The sequence below is a fragment of the Pseudophryne corroboree genome, chromosome 5 (assembly GCF_028390025.1).
Source record: "Pseudophryne corroboree isolate aPseCor3 chromosome 5, aPseCor3.hap2, whole genome shotgun sequence".
In the NCBI taxonomy this organism is placed as follows: domain Eukaryota; kingdom Metazoa; phylum Chordata; class Amphibia; order Anura; family Myobatrachidae; genus Pseudophryne; species Pseudophryne corroboree.
Window position 1 is genome coordinate 129,981,882 of NC_086448.1, and position 21,434 is coordinate 130,003,315.

Genomic DNA, 21,434 nt, shown 5'->3' on the forward strand with positions numbered 1-21,434 from the left:
GCCAGTGCACACCACCTGATCCTAAAGCTTTACTTTTTGTGCCCTGTCTCCTGCGGAGCCGCTATTCCCCATGGTCCTTTCAGGAACCCCAGCATCCACTACGGACTCCGAGAAATAGAATTATCGGTAAGTAAATTCTTATTTTTTCCTGAATCAGAGGAATTGAATGACGTGTGTGATGAAGCGTGGGTTACCCCTGATAAAAAACTGCTAATTTCAAAGAAGTTATTGGCGTTATACCCTTTCCCGCCAGAGGTTAGGGCGCGCTGGGAAACACCCCCTAGGGTGGACAAGGCGCTCACACGTTTATCCAAACAAGTGGCGTTACAGTCTCCTGATACGGCCGCCCTCAAGGATCCAGCTGATAGGAGGCTGAAAAATACTCTAAAAAGTATATACACACATACTGGTGTTATACTGCGACCAGCAATCGCCTCAGCCTGGATGTGCAGTGCGGGGGTGGCTTGGTCGGATTCCCTGACTGAAAATATTGATACCCTGGATAGGGACAGTATTTTATTAAATATAGAGCAATTAAAGGATGCATTCCTTTATATGCGAGATGCACAGAGGGATATCTGCACTCTGGCATCAAGAGTAAGTGCTATGTCCATATCTGCCAGAAGAAGTCTATGGACACGACAGTGGTCAGGCGATGCGGATTCCAAACGGCATATGGAAGTATTGCCGTATAAAGGGGAGGAATTATTTGGGGTCGGTCTATCGGATTTGGTAGCCACGGCAACAGCCGGGAAGTCCACCTTTTTACCTCAAGTCCCCTCCCAGCAGAAAAAGACGCAGTCTTTTCAGCCGCAGTCCTTTCGTTCCTATAAGAACAAGCGAGCAAAAGGACATTCATATTTGCCCCGAGGCAAAGGAAAGGGTAAGAGACTGCAGCAAGCAGCCCCTTCCCAGGAGCAGAAGTCCTCCCCGGCTTCTGCAAAGGCCTCAGCATGACGCTGGGACCTTACAAGCGGACTCAGGGGCGGTGGGGGGTCGCCTCAAGAATTTCAGCGCACAGTGGGCTCACTCGCAGGTGGACCCCTGGATCCTGCAGGTAGTATCTCGGGGTTACAGGTTGGAATTCGAGAAGTCTCCCCCTCGCCGGTTCCTAAAATCTGCTTTGCCAACGTCTCCCTCAGACAGGGCGACGGTATTGGAAGCCATTCACAAGCTGTATTCTCAGCAGGTGATAATCAAGGTACCCCTTCTACAACAGGGAAAGGGGTATTACTCCACGCTATTTGTGGTACCGAAGCCGGACGGCTCGGTAAGACCTATTCTAAATCTGAAATCTTTGAACCTGTACATACAAAAATTCAAGTTCAAGATGGAGTCACTCAGAGCAGTGATAGCGAATCTGGAAGAAGGGGATTTTATGGTGTCCTTGGACATCAAGGATGCTTACCTTCATGTCCCAATTTGCCCTTCACACCAAGGGTACCTCAGGTTCGTGGTACAAAACTGTCATTATCAGTTTCAGACGCTGCCGTTTGGATTGTCCACGGCACCCAGGGTCTTTACCAAGGTAATGGCCGAAATGATGATCCTTCTACGAAGAGAAGGCGTATTAATTATCCCTTACTTGGACGATCTCCTGATAAGGGCAAGATCCAGAGAACAGCTGGAGGTCGGAGTAGCACTAACTCAAGTAGTGCTCCAACAGCACGGGTGGATTCTGAATTTTCCAAAATCCCAACTGATCCCGACGACACGTCTGCTGTTCCTAGGGATGATTCTGGACACGGTTCAGAAAAAGGTATTTCTTCCGGAGGAGAAAGCCAGGGAGTTATCCGAACTCGTCAGGAACCTCCTAAAACCAGGGACAGTGTCTGTGCATCAATGCACAAGAGTCCTGGGAAAAATGGTGGCTTCTTACGAAGCGATTCCATTCGGCAGATTCCATGCACGAATTTTTCAGTGGGATCTGCTAGACCAAATGGTCCGGATCGCATCTGCAGATGCATCAGCGGATAAAATTGTCGACAAGGGTCTCTCTGCTATGGTGGTTGCAGAGTGCTCATTTGTTAGAGGGCCGCAGATTCGGCATACAGAACTGGGTCCTAGTGACCACGGATGCCAGCCTGAGAGGCTGGGGAGCGGTCACACAAGGAAGAAACTTCCAGGGCGTGTGGTCAATCATGTGATAGCACTGTCGGCAGTGTTCATCCCGGGAGTGGACAACTGGGAAGCAGACTTCCTCAGCAGACACGATCTTCACCCGGGAGAGTGGGGACTTCATCCAGAAGTCTTCCACGTGATTGTAGTCCATTGGGAAAGACCAATGGTGGACATGATGGCGTCCCGCCTCAACAAAAAACTGGACAGGTATTACGCCAGGTCAAGAGACCCTCAGGCAATAGCTGTGGACGATCTGGTAACACCGTGGGTGTACCAGTCAGTGTATGTGTTCCCTCCTCTGCCCCTCATACCCAAGGTACTGAGAATTATACGGCAAAGGGGAGTAAGAACGATACTAGTGGCTCCGGACTGGCCAAGAAGGACTTGGTACCCGGAACTTCAGGAGATGCTCACGGAAGATCCGTGGCCTCTACCTCTAAGAAGGGATCTGCTTCAGCAGGGACCGTGTCTATTCCAAGACTTACCGTGGCTGCGTTTGACGGCATGGCGGTTGAACGCCGGATCCTAAGGGAAAAAGGCATTCCGGAAGAGGTCATCCCTACCCTGGTCAAAGCCAGGAAGGAGGTGACTGCACAACATTATCACCGCATTTGGAGAAAATATGTTGCATGGTGTGAGGCCAGGAAGGCCCCGACAGAGGAATTTCAACTGGGTCGATTCCTACATTTCCTGCAAACAGGATTATCTATGGGCCTCAAATTAGGGTCCATTAAGGTTCAAATTTCGTCCCTGTCGATTTTCTTCCAGAAAGAATTGGCTTCAGTTCCTGAAGTCCAGACTTTTGTAAAAGGAGTACTACATATACAGCCCCCGGTTGTGCCCCCAGTGGCACCGTGGGATCTCAATGTAGTTTTGGATTTTCTCAAATCCCATTGGTTTGAGCCACTCAAATCGGTAGATTTGAAATATCTTACATGGAAAGTAACCATGCTACTGGCCCTGGCTTCAGCCAGGAGAGTGTCGGAATTGGCGGCTTTATCGTATAAAAGCCCATATCTGATTTTCCATTCGGACAGGGCAGAATTGAGGACGCGTCCTCATTTTCTGCCTAAGGTGGTATCAGCGTTTCACCTGAACCAGCCTATTGTGGTGCCTGCGGCTACTAGCGATTTGGAGGATTCCAAGTTGCTGGACGTTGTCAGAGCATTGAAAATATATATTTCAAGGACGGCTGGAGTCAGAAAATCTGACTCGCTGTTTATACTGTATGCACCCAACAAGCTGGGTGCTCCTGCTTCTAAGCAGACGATTGCTCGTTGGATTTGTAGCACAATTCAACTGGCACATTCTGTGGCAGGCCTGCCACAGCCTAAATCTGTCAATGCCCACTCCACAAGGAAGGTGGGCTCATCTTGGGCGGCTGCCCGAGGGGTCTCGGCATTACAACTCTGCCGAGCAGCTACGTGGTCAGGGGAGAACACGTTTGTAAAATTCTACAAATTTGATACCCTGGCTAAGGAGGACCTGGAGTTCTCTCATTCGGTGCTGCAGAGTCATCCGCACTCTCCCGCCCGTTTGGGAGCTTTGGTATAATCCCCATGGTCCTGACGGAGTCCCCAGCATCCACTAGGACGTCAGAGAAAATAAGAATTTACTCACCGGTAATTCTATTTCTCGTAGTCCGTAGTGGATGCTGGGCGCCCATCCCAAGTGCGGATTGTCTGCAATACTTGTACATAGTTATTGTTACAAAAAAATCGGGCTGTTTATTGTTGTGAGCCATCTTTTCAGAGGCTCCTACGTTATCATACTGTTAACTGGGTTCAGATCACAAGTTGTACGGTGTGATTGGTGTGGCTGGTATGAGTCTTACCCGGGATTCAAAATCTTTCCTTATTGTGTACGCTCGTCCGGGCACAGTATCCTAACTGAGGCTTGGAGGAGGGTCATAGGGGGAGGAGCCAGTACACACCACCTAGTGGTCAAACTTTTAAATTTTGTGCCCTGTCTCCTGCGGAGCCGCTATTCCCCATGGTCCTGACGGAGTCCCCAGCATCCACTACGGACTACGAGAAATAGAATTACCGGTGAGTAAATTCTTATTTTCTGTAGTAGGTTTTTTGAGTGGTGCCTATATTTTACGCTTTGCGGACAGATGTTTCTGTTTGGTAACAATGTTCTGTTTGTGTTTATTGTTCATTTAATGAGTTAAATGGTTTTAGGATGTTGTTTTAAACAAGTTCAACTAATCTTCTCTACCGGATATAGTGAGTCATGTGCTGGTTATTGGTATGAGATCGCCAATAGCTGATGAGGAAATTTAGTGCATTCTTTATTTTTTTTATAAAGTAACTTGGGAAAACACTTTATTTTTTCTATGTCCTGCCCTGGAAACTGCTCCTCAGATATGCATTCTTATCCATGCTCTTCCAATCCACATACTCCTTTGTATTAATCTATGCCCTCAGCATTGAGGAAAAGAAAGAAGAATCCCAATGTTATAGATCAGCTGGAGTGCCAAAGGTTCCCCATCACTGTTCAAAATTGTATCTACAATCGTGGCATTAGATACTATACATTTTTGATTATCTCTATTTTGACAGTGCCTCAAGGTTCTGTCCTTGGTCCCTTCCTCCTTCTTCTACTTTACATCTTCTTTTGTTAAACTCATCCGTTCCTTTGGTCTCCAATACCACCTTTATGCTGACGATAATCATATTTACCTATCCTTCCTGATGTCTTTCCCCTATTCCTCTCTTGGTTAGCTCATTCTGGATGCCTCAGCATCTTGTCAAACTACACATGTCCAAAACTGAAATTGTCTTTCCTCCTACTAGGGCGCCATGCTCTCCCCTCTCTACCTTTCTGTCAATAACATCTAACTCTGGGGCGTCTTCAAAGTCTGTTGCTGGAGTGTCATCTTAGATGGGATCCGGGCAGTCGAAATACCGATGCCAGGATCCCGAAACTACACGGAATGCCGACATAAGCATCCCGAATAGGGTCACAAGGCCGGCGCCGGAATCCTGGCCGTTTCGATCCCAATCGATCGCGCCCTGGCAGCCAGGAGAGGTAAGCCGCAGGGAGAGGGGGAGGGGGTTGGTGGTTGTAGTTAGGGTTAGGCTGCAACCCGGGGTTAGGTTTAGGTTGCGTGGGGGTGTTAGGGTTAGTCGTGGGGGTGGGTGGTGCGGTGTGGGTTGTGTTTAGGCTCCAGGAAGAGGGGGTTAGGTTCAGGCTCCACCAGGGATTGGTAGGCTGCAGGTAGGGAGTGTTAGGGGGCCATTGGGGGAAGGTAAGTATGCTTACCTTCCGCTGTCGGGATACAGACTATCAGGATGCTGCGATCGGTATTCTGACCGCCGGCATTCCAACTGCTGGGATCTTCTACCCAGCCTATCTTTGATTACTCTCTGTACTACATCTAGCACACTCAAAATCTGTCTCAATCTTGCCACGTCCACCTCCACAATGGGGGTCATTCCGAGTTGATAGCTCGCTGACCATTTTCGCAGCGATTAGGTAAAAAAACTGCAAAACTGTGCATGTGTATGCAGGCACATCGTATGGGTACAAAGAGGATCGGTGCTGGGCGAAAATTCCATTTGCACAGCCGAACGGAAGGTGATTGACAGAAAGAGGGCGATTATGGGTGTCAACTGACCATTTTCTGGGAGTGTTTGGGAAAACGCAGGCATTTCCAGGGCGGGTGTCTGACGTCCATTTCGGCACCAAAAAGACTGAAGTGATCACAAGGGCTGAGTAAGTCCAGAACTACTCTGAAACTGCACAAAATGTTTTTGTTGCGCTCGGCCGCACACGCGTTCGCACACTTGCAAAGCGAAAATACACTCCCAGTGGGCGGCGACTATGCGTTTGCACAGCTGCTAAAAGTAGCTAGCAAGCGATCAACTTGGAATGACCCCCAATATCTCTAAGATCTGGCCCTTTCTCACTCCTGATGCCTACAAACTAATCTCCTGACTCCACTATTGTAACCTCCTTCTCTCTGGTCTCCCCCTCACTTGCCTTTCCACATTTCAAACCATTATGAACTCTGCTGAACATCTCCTTTTCTTCTCTAAACGCTGTGTCGGCCTCTCCCTCTCCAACCTGTTTCACTGGCTCCTCATCCCCCTCAGATTCCAGTTCAAACTACTTACCCTCATATACAAAGCCCCCCTACATCTGACTTCATCTCTGTCCACTCTCCTGTCTGCTTTGCTCTTCCTGTGACTGCTGCCTCCCCACTCATGCCCACCTCCTCAGGAAGTCCCTAACAGGCCATGTGAGATTTTCTGCCTGTTTTCCCATCTCCAAACATTCACTCCAAACTCATCATTTAACCAAAGCCCACCATTACTCCTTCTAAATATCTTCTCTCTTCCCTTGACAACCCCTCCTTACCTGTTCACTCTCCACTCATTAACCAAGCCTCTTAGCATGTAAGCCAGGGATGGGGAACCTCCGGCCCTCCAGCTGTTGTTGAACTACAGCTTGCTACAGTTTTGCTATTTGGCCATGCTAAAACTGTTGCAGGGCATGCTGGGATGTGTAGTTCAACAACAGCTGGAGGGTCGAAGGTTCCCCATCCCTGATGTAAGCTCTCACAGGCAGGGCCCTCCTTTCTCATGTTCATCCCTGCATTATTCTGTCAGTGCTTCTCATCATCTAGTCCCCTTCAGTGACTGTGTGCCTGCCCTTCATTGGGTACAGTCTCATTGCTGAACTGCCTTCCGCTCCCTGTGTCGCACTGTCCCATGCCTGTGTGGATATTGTGAGTCTCCCAATCATCATACCATCTGCGTCCTACCTAGTTTGTCAGCTTCTTGTTGTGTTTTACCAATGTTATGTCGTATTACATTTGCTGTACGTTCGTTTTATTTTCACCGTTGTTTGTATATTGCTTTAACAGCACTGCGGAAATTGGGTTGCGCCTATTAAAAATGAGTGATAACGATGCTATTATGTGTAACCTGTGGCTGATATTATTATGTGCACATTACAGTGGTGTCATGAAGCGTGTGCTGATCATGTCTGGTTTTCCATGTGTAATCTAATATGAGTTTTCTCTGACATCCTAGTGGATGCTGGGAACTCCGTAAGGACCATGGGGAATAGACGGGCTCCGCAGGAGACTGGGCACTCTAAGAAAGAATTAGGACTACTGGTGTGCACTGGCTCCTCCTTCTATGCCCCTCCTCCAGACCTCAGTTAGAATCTGTGCCCGGCTCGAGCTGGTTGCACACTAGGGGCTCTCCTGAGCTTCTAGTAAAGAAAGTATTTATTAGGTTTTTTATTTTCAGTGAGATCTGCTGGCAACAGACTCGCTGCTACGAGGGACTTAGGGGAGAGAAGCGAACCTACCTGCTTGCAGCTAGCTTGGGCTTCTAGGCTACTGGACACCATTAGCTCCAGAGGGATCGAACACAGGCCCAGCCTCGGTCGTCCGGTCCCGGAGCCGCGCCGCCGTCCCCCTTGCAGAGCCAGAAGCAAGAAGAACGTCCTGGAAATCGGCGGCTGAAGACTCCGGTCTTCATTAAGGTAGCGCACAGCACTGCAGCTGTGCGCCATTGCTCCCTATGCACACCACATACTCCGGTCACTGATGGGTGCAGGGCGCTGGGGGGGGGGGCGCCCTGGGCTGCAATTAGAGTACCTTACATTGGCAAACAGCACATAATATAGTCTAATAAACTATATATGTGCAAAAATCCCCTGCCATAATATTAATATAAGAGCGGGAGAAGCCCGCCGAGAAGGGGGTGGGGCTATCTCCCTCAGCACACTGGCGCCATTTCCTCTTCACAGCTCCGCTGGAAGACAGCTCCCCAGGCTCTCCCCTGCAGTTTCCAGGCTTAAAGGGTAAAAAAGAGAGGGGGGCACTAAATTTAGGCGCAAACTGTATTTGTATAGCTGCTATAGGGAAAATCACTTTGTGTTAGTGTAAATCCCTGATTATATAGCGCTATGGTGTGTGCTGGCATACTCTCTCTCTGTCTCCCCAAAGGACTTTGTGGGGTCCTGTCCTCAGTCAGACCATTCCCTGTGTGTGTGCGGTGTGTCGGTACGGCTGTGTCGACATGTTTGATGAGGAGGCTTATGTGGAGGCGGAGCAGGTGCCAATAAATGTGATGTCACCCCCTGCGGGGTCGACGCCAGAGTGGATGGATATGTGGAAGGTTTTACACGACAGTGTCAACTCCTTACATAAAAGGTTCGATGACGTAACAGCTGTGGGACAGCCGGCTTCTCAGCCAGTGCCTGCCCAGGCGTCTCAAAGGCCATCAGGGGCTCAAAAACGCCCGCTACCTCAGATGGCAGACACAGATGTCGACACGGAGTCTGACTCCAGTGTCGACGAGGACGAGACTAATGTACATTCCACTAGGGCCATCCGTTGCATGATTACGGCAATGAAAAATGTGTTGCACATTTCTGACATTAACCCAGGTACCACTAAAAAGGGTATTATGTTTGGGGAGAAAAAGCAACCAGTGGTTTTTCCCCCATCAGATGAGTTGAATGAAGTGTGTGAAGAAGCGTGGGCTTCCCCCGATAAGAAACTAGTGATTTCTAAAAAGTTACTGATGGCATACACTTTCCCGCCAGAGGACAGGTTACGTTGGGAGACATCCCTGAGGGTGGATAAAGCGCTCACACGCTTGTCAAAAAAGGTGGCACTACCGTCTCAGGATACGGCCGCCTTAAAGGAGCCTGCGGATAGAAAGCAGGAGGCTATCCTGAAGTCTGTATATACACACTCAGGTACTATACTGAGACCTGTTATTGCTTCAGCATGGATGTGCAGTGCTGCAGCAGCGTGGTCTGATTCCCTGTCTGATAACATTGATTCCCTGGACAGGGACACTATATTGCTAACCATAGAGCATATTAAAGACGTAGTCTTATATATGCGAGATGCACAGAGGGATATTTGCCGGCTGGCATCTAGAATTAATGCAATGTCCATTTCTGCCAGGAGAGTATTATGGACTCGGCAGTGGACAGGTGATGCGGATTCTAAAAGGCACATGGAGGTTTTGCCTTACAAGGGTGAGGAATTGTTTGGGGATGGTCTCTCGGACCTCGTTTCCACAGCAACAGCTGGGAAGTCGACATTTTTACCTCAGGTTCCCTCACAACCTAAGAAAGCACCGTATTATCAGGTACAGTCCTTTCGGCCCCAGAAAGGCAAGCGGGTTAAAGGCGCGTCCTTTCTGACCAGAGGCAGGGGTAGAGGGAAAAAGCTGCACCATACAGCCAGTTCCCAAGAACAAAAATCCTCCCCTGCTTCCACTAAATCCACCGCATGACGCTGGGGCTCCACTGGTGGAGCCAGGTGCGGTGGGGGCCCGTCTCCGGAACTTCAGCGACCGGTGGGTTCGCTCACAGGTGGATCCCTGGGTTCTACAAGTGGTATCTCAGGGATACAAGCTGGAATTCGAGACGTCTCCCTCTCGCCGTTACCTCAAATCAGCCTTGCCAGCTACTCCCCAGGACAGGGAGATAGTGCTGGCGGCAATTCACAAGCTGTGCCTCCAGCAGGTGATAATAAAAGTTCCCCTCCTTCAACAGGGACGGGGTTACTATTCCACAATGTTTGTGGTACCGAAACCAGACTGTTCGGTAAGACCCATTCTAAATTTGAAATCCTTGAACACTTATATAAGGAAGTTCAAGTTCAAAATGGAATCGCTCAGGGCGGTTATTGCAGGCCTGGAAGAGGGGGATTACATGGTATCACTGGACTTCAAGGATGCTAACCTACATGTCCCCATTTACCCACCTCACCAGGTGTACCTCCGTTTTGTGGTACAGGACTGCCATTACCAATTCCAGACGTTGCCGTTTGGTCTGTCCACGGCACCGAGGGTATTTACCAAAGTAATGGCCGAAATGATGATACTCCTTCGAAAGAAGGGAGTTATAATTATCCCGTACTTGGACGATCTCCTTATAAAGGCGAGGTCCAGGGAGCAGTTGTTGGTCGGAGTAGCACTCTCAGGAAGTGCTACAACAGCACGGCTGGATTCTGAATATTCCAAAGTCGCAGCTGGTTCCTACGACGCGTCTGCTGTTCCTGGGTATGATTCTGGACACAGAACAGAAGAAGGTGTTTCTCCCGGAGGAGAAGGCCAAGGAGTTGTCATCTCTGGTCAGAGACCTCCTGAAACCAAAACAGGTGTCGGTGCATCACTGCACGCGAGTCCTGGGAAAGATGGTAGCTTCTTACGAGGCAATTCCATTCGGCAGGTTCCATGCAAGGATCTTTCAGTGGGATCTGTTAGACAAGTGGTCCGGATCGCATCTTCAGATGCATCGGCTGATCACCCTGTCCCCGAGGGCCAGGGTGTCTCTGCTGTGGTGGCTGCAGAGTGCTCATCTTTGCGAGGGCCGCAGATTCGGCATACAGGACTGGGTCCTGGTGACCACGGATGCAAGCCTCCGAGGTTGGGGGGCAGTCACTCAGGGAAGAAACTGCCAAGGACAATGGTAGTCAGGAGGCTTCCCTACACATAAATATTCTGGAACTAAGGGCCATTTACAATGCCCTAAGTCAGGCAAGACCCCTGCTTCAAAACCAGCCGGTGCTGATTCAGTCAGACAACATCACGGCGGTCGCCCATGTAAACCGACAGGGCGGCACAAGAAGCAGGATGGCGATGGCAGAAGCCACAAGGATTCTCCGATGGGCGGAAAATCACGTGATGGCACTGGCAGCAGTGTTCATTCCGGGAGTGGACAACTGGGAAGCAGACTTCCTCAGCAGGCACGACCTCCACCCGGGAGAGTGGGGACTTCATCCAGAAGTCTTCCAGCTGATTGTAAATCGTTGGGAAAGGCCACAGGTGGACATGATGGCGTCCTGCCTCAACAAAAAGCTAAAAAGATATTGCGCCAGGTCAAGGGACCCTCAGGCGATAGCTGTGGACGCTCTAGTGACACCGTGGGTGTACCAGTCGGTTTATGTGTTCCCTCCTCTTCCTCTCATACCAAAGGTGCTGAGGATAATAAGAAAGAGAGGAGTAAGAACTATACTCATCGTTCCGGATTGGCCAAGAAGGACTTGGTACCCGGAACTACAAGAAATGATCTCAGAGGACCCTTGGCCTCTGCCTCTCAGGCAGGACCTGCTACAGCAGGGGCCCTGTCTGTTCCAAGACTTACCGCGGCTGCGTTTGACGGCCGGATCCTGATGGAAAAGAGCATTCCGGTTGAAGTCATTCCTACGCTGATAAAAGCTAGGAAGGATGTGACGGCAAAACATTATCACCGCATATGGCGAAAATATGTTGCTTGGTGTGAGGCTATGAAGGCCCCCACAGAAGAATTTCAGCTGGGTCGATTTCTGCACTTCCTACAGTCAGGAGTGACTATGGGCCTAAAATTGGGATCCATTAAAGTCCAGATTTCGGCCCTGTCTATTTTCTTTCAAAAAGAACTGGCTTCACTGCCTGAAGTTCAGACGTTTGTTAAGGGAGTGCTGCATATTCAGCCCCCTTTTGTGCCCCCAGTGGCACCTTGGGATCTCAACGTTGTGTTGGATTTCCTAAAATCACATTGGTTTGAGCCACTTTAGACCGTGGAATTAAAATATCTCACGTGGAAAGTGGTCATGCTATTGGCCTTAGCTTCGGCTAGGCGTGTGTCAGAATTGGCGGCTTTGTCATGTAAAAGCCCTTATCTGATCTTCCATATGGACAGGGCAGAATTGAGGACTCGTCCCCAATTTCTCCCTAAGGTGGTATCAGCGTTTCATTTGAACCAACCTATTGTGGTGCCTGCGGCTACTCGGGACTTGGAGGCTTCCAAGTTGCTGGACGTAGTCCGGGCCCTGAAAATCTATGTTTCCAGGACGGCTAGAGTCAGAAAGACTGATTCGCTGTTTATCCTGTATGCACCCAATAAGCTGGGTGCTCCTGCTTCTAAGCAGACTATTGCTCGCTGTATCTGCTCCACGATTCAACTTGCACATTCTGCGGCTGGACTGCCGCATCCTAAATCAGTAAAAGCCCATTCCACGAGGAAGGTGGGCTCTTCTTGGGCGGCTGCCCGAGGGGTCTCTGCTTTACAACTTTGCCGAGCTGATACCTGGTCAGTATCAAACACGTTTGCAAAATTCTACAAGTTTGATACCCTGGCCGAGGAGGACCTTGAGTTTTCTCATTCGGTGCTGCAGAGTCATCCGCACTCTCCCGCCCGTTTGGGAGCTTTGGTATAATCCCCATGGTCCTTACGGAGTTCCCAGCATCCACTAGGACGTCAGAGAAAATAAGAATTTACTCACGGGTAATTCTATTTCTCGTAGTCCGTAGTGGATGCTGGGCGCCCGTCCCAAGTGCGGATTGTCTGCAATACTTGTATATAGTTATTGCTTAACTAAAGGGTTATTGTTATGAGCCATCTGTTCAGTGAGGCTCAGTTGTTATTCATACTGTTAACTGTGTATAGTTATCACGAGTTGTACGGTGTGATTGGTGTGGCTGGTATGAGTCTTACCCGGGATTCCAAATCCTTTCCTTGTAGTGTCAGCTCTTCCGGGCACAGTTTCCCTAACTGAGGTCTGGAGGAGGGGCATAGAGGGAGGAGCCAGTGCACACCAGTAGTACTAATTCTTTCTTAGAGTGCCCAGTCTCCTGCGGAGCCCGTCTATTCCCCATGGTCCTTACGGAGTTCCCAGCATCCACTACGGACTACGAGAAAAAGAATTACCGGTGAGTAAATTCTTATTTTCTCCAACTCGTATTGAAACGGCAATGGACCTTATTCAGAGATGGATGCAGATCGCTGCATACGCAGCCAGATCTGCGTCCATCTGCTCACATGCCCGGGTGTCGCCCAACACAGGGCAAGGCCGCCCAGCATGTGTGACGGGCCACCTCCCGATGCGTCTGCAGTTAGATTGCGTACGCATCAAACTAAGGTTGCGCTGTCAGGCGGTTCACCGCCATTATTTTTTATCAAAGCGGCTGCGTGTGACGTCATGCAGCTGCCCCCGAAAACTGTCACGCGCCTCACCCCCCAATGCCGTGTCGACGCCTCACGAACAGCTGCCACTGTCAGTCATCTTGCGGCTCCATCCTGTCTGGATGCGACCGCAAAGAGAAGGGTCGTGCACATGCCCATAGGCCAGTGCGCATGCGCACACCAGATTGATGCAGACGCTGCGTACGTACGGACATGCGTCTTCGTCCATCTCTGAATCAGCCCTAATGTCTGTCTGTGTGGTCAGTAGTATCTTTGTATTATATTCTTACACGGAATCCTGGGCCTGGGTTGAAAATGATGCTCTGCTCTCCCACCCACTACACATGCACCATGTGTTTCACACCTACTCCATCCATAGCGGTTTCATATGCGCAACCTGCTTACCTGGGGCAGAATTTACTAAAGTTCTATTTTGGTGATTCAAGGGATTTGGCATTCTGTTTCATTTCATTTGGGTTGAACAGATTTACTTAAGGCCAAATCGAATGTCATATCTATTCTAAAGGCAGATTAAGGTCATATCACAATAGAAATCGAATTTCTGAAAAACATCAATGTTCTCCCCTAGAACAACATAAAATCCCCAAATTTACTAAAGTTCGATTTGAAATGGACCTCAAAATCAAACCTCAAATCTCCAAATGTTTAGAATGTTACATTCAATTTTGGCTTCTAAACCCATTGTAAAGATAGGAAATTGATAGTGATTACTTTTTAAGTACCCAAAAACACACAGGGCAGTGTGGAAGTAGCAAAAATGGATGCCCAAGGCTATGGTATGTAGTACACAATACAAAACACCACCTGACTGCGAAAACCCTGAAGGATCAATCTGAGCACCATCAGCAGCTTCATGAGTTTAATAGAGCACATATTTATACTTATAGACATAAAAACTATATTTTTTATTATGCAATAGATTGGACAATTTTGCTGAACAATACATTGAAATTCACCACAAACATGAGTCCAGTAACTGCCTATCCTGATTCAGCCCATGATTCCTACATCCTCAGCAATCAATTCATCCCTGTCTGTCAAAAATCTTGTTGGACAAATGCCAGAAGGATGGTTGTTGTGTAAGATACCAGTATGTGTTAATAAAGTATCCCAATCCATGACAGAATGCACTTTTAAAAAAAAATATTCAAAATGCTTATTTGACATCATTTTGCAAAAAAGTTCGACATTGTGCTCTGCTACCGTCAATTACATAATCACGCAAAAAAAACACAACAATTATGTTTTCATGTTTAAAACAATGTAAGTAGACTGCTCCCCCTTTTAATTTGTGTGCATGTGATACATTTGGACCAATAGGAAGCAATGAGGGTGTTCTATTCAATTTTACATTCAGTTTTGCTGGGTATTTCAATGGGGATTTGAGGTTCGATTTAGGAAGGGATTTCATACATTCAATTCTAAATCCCTTCCAAACATGAATCAACATTGAATTCGATTTGAAAATCGAATGCAAAATCGATTTTTAGAAAATAAGGCAAAATTTATAAAAGAAATCTATTTCAATCGATTTTAGAAGATTCATAAAGTCCTTCCCAATCTCGAATTTTAGTAAATATACCCCCTGGTGGCTCTTGTCTACCGCCATCAATATTTTACCATTCCATTACTCCAATCTGTACCTGACTTGAGCATGAGCAGCATGTTAGGGATGAGCCTCTGGTCCCTTGCTACTCTGCTGCTGCCTCTGGTGCAGTACCTTTTGTCACCACCTGTGTATTTGATGTAAGGCTACCAAGTGTTCAACCTAATAGCTCAATACACTTACAATTAAAGCCGGAAGCTCCCTGTAAGTAGACCCAGTAAACATCCACCTTGGAGAGTGTTGAATTAATTTGCCTTAAATGTTAAACCAATTCAGATATTGCTTATCTTAGCATCCATCCTTATTTCGCAGCATGGATTAACCTCGTTGGTGACGTCAAAGATCCGACCTTCATGTTACTTGTATTTTGAAAGCGTGCGCTATTCAAACACGAGTGGTGCTTAATGGTATGATTGAGAGAGGGAATGGCAGCAAGCTATGATGATTCATACGATGTTTATTTTCTTTTGAAGGTGTAGGTGGTACTTTACATCAGCGCTGCAGCTTAGCAACCCACCCAGCCAGCTTACACTTGCATCAACAACACGTTTTATGTTGGAAAGCCTGCTTTTACAGAACGAGCTCATTCATTTTAGCACCTTTCCAACCAGAACAGCAACCGTATCACTGTGTGTGTGTGTGTGTGTGTGTGTGTGTGTGTGTGTGTGTGTGTGTGTGTGTGTGTGTGTGTGTTTTCTTGTTTTTTTTGTTTTTAAGATTCTCCCTGTGGATTATGTATGTATGGCATGATGGCTTATGAGCAGTATACTGTACACAGCACCTATGGAATTGTCTTGAAAATACTGTGATGTGGGTGTATTTGGGATTATTATTATTATGCAGGGTTGAGAAAACATTGCCCTCTATTGTATGACCACAAGTACCAGCATTACCTGCCAGCCAATGTGATAAGTTTAAAGCTGGGTACACACTGGCAGATCTATCGCTCATTCTATCGAACGCCCAATATATCGCAAGCCTGTCGACAGATGTGTACCCCTGATATGTCTGTAAACGAAGTGATCCACAGATGTCACGTTAGCCCTGCAGCACAGCCGATTGCCAATATATCTGTGCATCTGGCTGTGTGTACAGATGGTCAGCTGACTGCCCGTACATTTGCTGCAGGGACCGCCGGTGATTGACCTCTCAACTGGGCAAGCACAATTAAATGGTCAGATAGGTCGGCGGATGGCCAGGTGTGTACCCAGCTTTAGTTTTCTGTATTACCATATACATGGCTAGTTTGTGCATTATTTATTTTGTTTCAATACACTTGGCGCTACCTTTACACGATTACTGTTTACAGTCTGTTCTGTCATCCTTCCTTTGTCAGTGTGTGTTTGTCTAGACGTGTAAAGATTGATGGCTGTAAATATATGTTCTTATATAATATAATATAAATATAATTCTCTTTTGGAGATGTTCATGATGCATACTTTATCTGTTTTCGTTCACAGTTGCTTGAGCCAGTCTGCCACCAGCTCTTTGAGTTTTACCGCAGCAAAGAGAAGAACTTGAAGACATTCACACTTCAGTTCCTACCAGAGCTAATATGGTGTTACCTGTCTCTGTCCACCAGCAGGGACCTACAAAGCAATGGATGCATCGAAGCGCTTCTGCTGAGTATCTACAATTTGGTTAGTGTGTTTGTGTACCCAGCTTTAATCTTTCTCAAAAATTTTAAAGCATACCGGTCACTGGGATGCCATCTGCCATTTTATTTTTGTGGGGGGAGAAAAAGTCCTTACTATTTCTGTCATGTTTTTCCTCAATGAATTATACCCCTTTTCCACTAGCTGTTTTTGCACGGGGGCGCGCATCGACACAGGTTTTTAGTAGGTGGAAACGGGTCAACACGGGTTGAGTGACCCGGGAATCCAACCCGGCTATTTTACCTGGGTAGAACACGGTAATGACACGGATAACGGTGCAGTGGAAACGGTCATTACACGTGTTTTCAGACCCGAGTAACGCTCTGAGACGCTGATTGGTGCTTCTGTGGCACTGGAAGATGATGTCATCCCTGGGAGACACGCTGGGCACATGCAGGCACCGCAGCTGCAAACAAACGCGGATGTACATCTATTGCAGGCAGCTTGCAAACAAAACACTCTGAAGTCACGCTGGGTACATACAGATATTTTTATTGCAGCAGCTTTTATTGCAAACAGTCTGCGACTCCATGCTAGACACAGCTACTGCACCGGCGTCCATTGCTGCAATGCTGTGAGCAGGCCCCACCCCTCCCTTTTGGTCCTTTTGATGACATCATCTTGATGAGACAGTAAAAAGTTCATTTGTAATGACAGCAATAGGCTTTTACAGAGCTTACCCGGGTTAGGTGGAAACAGATCAGACACGGGAATAACCCGTGTCGAAGTGCAGTGGAAACGGGGGAGCCAACACGGGTTGTAGCCGTGTTAAACATCCCGGATCGGACACGGTACATAGGTGGAAAAGGGGTTATTAATTGTTCCGTTATATTTGTCCCTCATTCATGCCGTGAAGGCAGCCATTTTTTGTTCCTTTCAGAATGCAGGCCCAGATTTATCAAGACTCGGAGAGTGATAAATTGCACGGAGATAAAGTACCAGCCAACCATCTCGTAACTGCCATGTCACAGGCTGTGTTTGAAAAATGACAGTTAGGAGCTGATTGGTTGGTACTTTATCACCGTGCAATTTATCACTCTCCAAGGCTTGATAAATCTGGGCCACAGTCTGTTCTCACTGGTAATCGTAGACATAACTGCGGCATGTGAGGCTTTAGTGACAATGGTATTACTAGTTCCTACAGAATGTATTCTCTAAATGTATTCAGTACATCTGATAGAATCCACTGTCTACTCTCTTATAGTTCATTGTTGTTTTATCTACTTAAAAATTGTAGTTCTTATAGGGCGTGCTTTCCTTGGCTTTGTCAGTAAAACCTGCATATGGGTTCTCTGTGAAGAACTGCGAATTTGCATGTATATTTACATTACGTATCCAGCTTCTCTGTCATTGAAAGAGTTAAACATCATGAAAAATTAGAACAGAAGGACCTCCGGTAAACCCGTTTACTTGATATGTCTTTTACTTAAGCAAATGTGACAATTCTCATGTCCTGCCTAGGAGGACATTTATTCCATTTCTGCTGCCTGCGGGTGATGTTCCTCTGTTTCACTGGAGATGAGATGTCTCTCACAGAACGTTTTAGAGATGCAAAGCATGCTGGGTGTAGTACGGGACTTCCTTTAGAGTAGGTGCCTACAGTCATTTATCCTATGTTGTCTGTTCAGACAATATTCACCCAGATAAGCTGTGTGTGACTTTCCTTTCTCTAATTAAACTACACTTAAAGTCAGCACAGCACTCACAAGAGATTGGTTTGTCTGTATGTCTAATAGTATTGTTGTTGTGGTTGTTGTTGTTGTTGTTGTGGTTGTTAGCTTTTACCCCCTCACTGTTGAGTTTTTCTCACCCCTGGGCTGAGCACATTTTTTCTGTATATATAGAGCTATACAGATTTGTCCTCTTAAATCTTTGCTCCATGCGCATTACGCACAACGTGTGAGTGCCATGTGACTCTGTAGCGCAGAGCTTCTTTTTCTCACATTTTTTCAGTGAAAATGCATTTTAGTTGCAAAGTAATGCAATGGAACAGACGGGCAGCTTCTGCTGATTAAAATGATATGCCGCATGCCTATATTCTGCCCTTGAGGCAGAGTCAGCAGCTATACATTGGTTCCTATGATTATCTTTTTCATTTTTTGTTCTATTTTCTAAAATTCACAATCCAGTCCGGTGCAGATTCCAAACCCCAAACCCTTTCTGCCTTTCTGGCATTTGCCAGAAGTGTCGGATGCTAGTCCAGCTCTGCGCCTCACTAGTTTGAGGATTCGTTATAAACTAGTGACATCACTGAGGCAGAAAATGGCTTATGCTTCAGTGATTTCGCAAACTGGCAGTACAGGTTGAGTCTCCCTTATCCAAAATGCTTGGGACCAGAGGTACTTTGGATATGGGATTTTTCCGTATTTTGGAATAATTGCATACCATAGTGAGATATCATGGTGATGGGACCTAAATCTAAGCACAGAATGCATTTATGTTACATATACACCTTATACACACAGCCTGAAGGTCATTTTAGCCAATATTTTTTATAACTTTGTGCATTAAACAAAGTGTGTGTACATTCACACAATTCATTTATGTTTCATATACACCTTATACACACAGCCTGAAGGTCATTTAATACAATATTTTTAATAACTTTGTGTATTAAACAAAGTTTGTGTACATTGAGACATCAAAAAACAAAGGTTTCACTATCTCACTCAAAAAAGTCCGTATTTCGGAATATTCCGTATTTCGGAATATATGGATATGGGATACTCAACCTGTAATTTCATATTGGTTCAGCCCATAAAACTTCTGCCCTCTCGGTGTGTAGGTGCGAGTTACAAACGATAAATAAAACCATTAAATACAATGTAATACCGGGTATTGTTCATTAGATCTACATGGAAAAGGTCTACAGTCAGTAGGTCAAACCCAAATGGTCGTCTGTGAAATGGTAGACCGTATGAAAGGTTTACATGGTCAAAAGGTCAACACCGTTCCCCCCCCCCCTCCCTTTTAACCACGTGACCCAAATTAGTATACCGCGTTCCCTTCAGGCAAGGTGCCGTGCTGCACTCGGCACAGTTTGCTATTCCCGCTCATAATCCACGTGGATGTTAAAGAGTTGAAAAAAAGGAAATAGAGTTGGGTCGACGATTGCCATGTCGACTTAATGCATGTTGACCATTTGGGTCTACCTAATGACTGTAGACCTTTTTGATGCAGATCTATCAATCGGATACCTTTTCAGACGTTGTAGAGCAGGATGAGCAAAACGATATATAGGGGTCATTTCAATTAGCCTCAAACGCCAGCAACGGCATCTCAACTCTGCTCCCTCGAGGACGGATGTCACCCTGGACTTGTGGATTTTTGTGGCTGGGAATGTGGCTAGCTTGTAGAACGGTAATGGTCTCTGCATTTTCTGATTTGCCATAAGTGGACATAACACAGAAAATGTTATGTTCTTTCAAAAGTTCACCTTAAAGGAATATATATCATATCTGTTACATGGAACATGTACAGTATTTTGCACTTTTATTAGGGTGTAATGGCATAGCAAAGCTTTTTAAAGAAGATGACTTGAGCTCATGTTACGTTTGAAATGTGCCTAGACACAGATCGTAAATGTGATTGGTGAAACGGAGATTGTTGACTCATCTAGTGGACTATCAGTCAGATAGGCCCTTGATATTTATGTATGTAACCTTCCCCTGAAGAATAAAGTCCTTATGATCATTAGGATGACTATTTACTTTTAAAGGCCGTTCCACAAGGAAAAATTGTAAAAGAATTGATTAAACTGGTTGTCTCATGTTTATTTTATTGTTTTCTGAATTAAGCATATAATGGTGATGTTGGGCAAAATGTGATTGCAGGCAGTACTTAGTGGTGATTCTTACATCTCACACGATCGTGTGCTTCCTGACTGTACATAACCGCGCCAAGTGTAGGTGTGAGCATGTGTTTCGGCTGGCTGATAACAGCAGGCGCAATTACACATGCACTGTACCATGTAGTGCTCTTCAGAAGTCACTGGGCAGCTGTCACAAGTGATTGCAATCTCTCGGAGTCCAGAGAATGCTCTCTGAATTGTCTCACTTTGTGTATCGCATCTAATGAAAGTGGATGTCATTAGGAGATTCTTCCTGTGTCAAAGAGACCTGTAATTTACATTACATCTACTATCCCATTGTTTCTAATTAGTGCAATAGCTTTCCCTGCCTTATATAGTCCTGGTGTCATCTGTGCACAATCTGGAAATGAGATACTGTGTATTTATTTCACGTTGCTGGAGTTAACTCAAGTTTTCTTACAGGGATTTGTCTTGGAACACATCACATAAAAATGCAATGTCACACAGCTGTCTGTATAGTATCCACTACTACTGATTTGCTTACAGTAAGAGAGGGAATAATCTATCCTCCATGACCTGTGCAGACAAGGTTGCAGAACAGACATGAGTTAAACATCTGGTGAACTGCAAGCAGGTGCAATCTCTCTGCGGTTAAAACAGGAGGGCCATGGTCTGTAGAATAGCAAGTAATTTTATTTAACATTAATTTAAACAGCAACTCAATATATAAAAACATGCTGACATGGTCAAGAAGTTCAGTTGTTGTTCAGACCAAACACAGAATGAGGAATAAAGGTGATCTAAGTGACTTTGACCGTGGGATGATTGTGGGTGGCTTGAGTGTGTCAGAATCTAATCACAGATATTCACCCACAATTATAGAAAGTGCTGCACAAAACCATACCCATCTAGTGAGCAGTTCTGTGGACAAAAAAAGGCCTTGTTGTTCAGAGCGATCAGAGGAGAATGGGCAGTGTGGTTCACGCTGACAGGAAGCAGACCTCTCAAATATGTTACTCTTCTGCATACCAGTATATCTGAACACACAGCATGTGGAACTTTGAAGCGGATGTGCTACAGCAGCATGTGATCACTCCGGGTTCCACTTCAGTCAGCTGACTACAGGAAGCTAGGCAGACCACAGTGGGTTCCACTCCAGTCAGCTAAGAACATGAAACTGGCCAGATCACACCGGGCTCCACTCCAGTCAGCTAAGAATGGATAGTTGGCCAGACCACACCGGGTTCCACTCCAGTCTGCTAAGAACAGGAAGCTTAGAGCGCACGGGTTC

The 21,434-nt window shown here is 46.5% G+C and overlaps 1 protein-coding gene across 6 annotated transcripts in view; it reads left to right on the plus strand.

The window, feature by feature from the left end:
• Window positions 1-21,434, plus strand: part of HYCC1 (hyccin PI4KA lipid kinase complex subunit 1) — a 191,493-nt gene that overhangs the window by 82,833 nt on the left and 87,226 nt on the right. For all 6 annotated transcript variants that reach the window (XR_010177620.1, XM_063921716.1, XM_063921715.1 and 3 more), the window contains one exon: window positions 16,138-16,317. Coding sequence is in view for 5 of the 6 variants with exons in the window: in XM_063921716.1 (XP_063777786.1) it covers window positions 16,138-16,317 (180 nt within the window). In the remaining variant the exon portion in view is untranslated. The remainder of the gene's footprint in view (window positions 1-16,137; window positions 16,318-21,434) is intronic.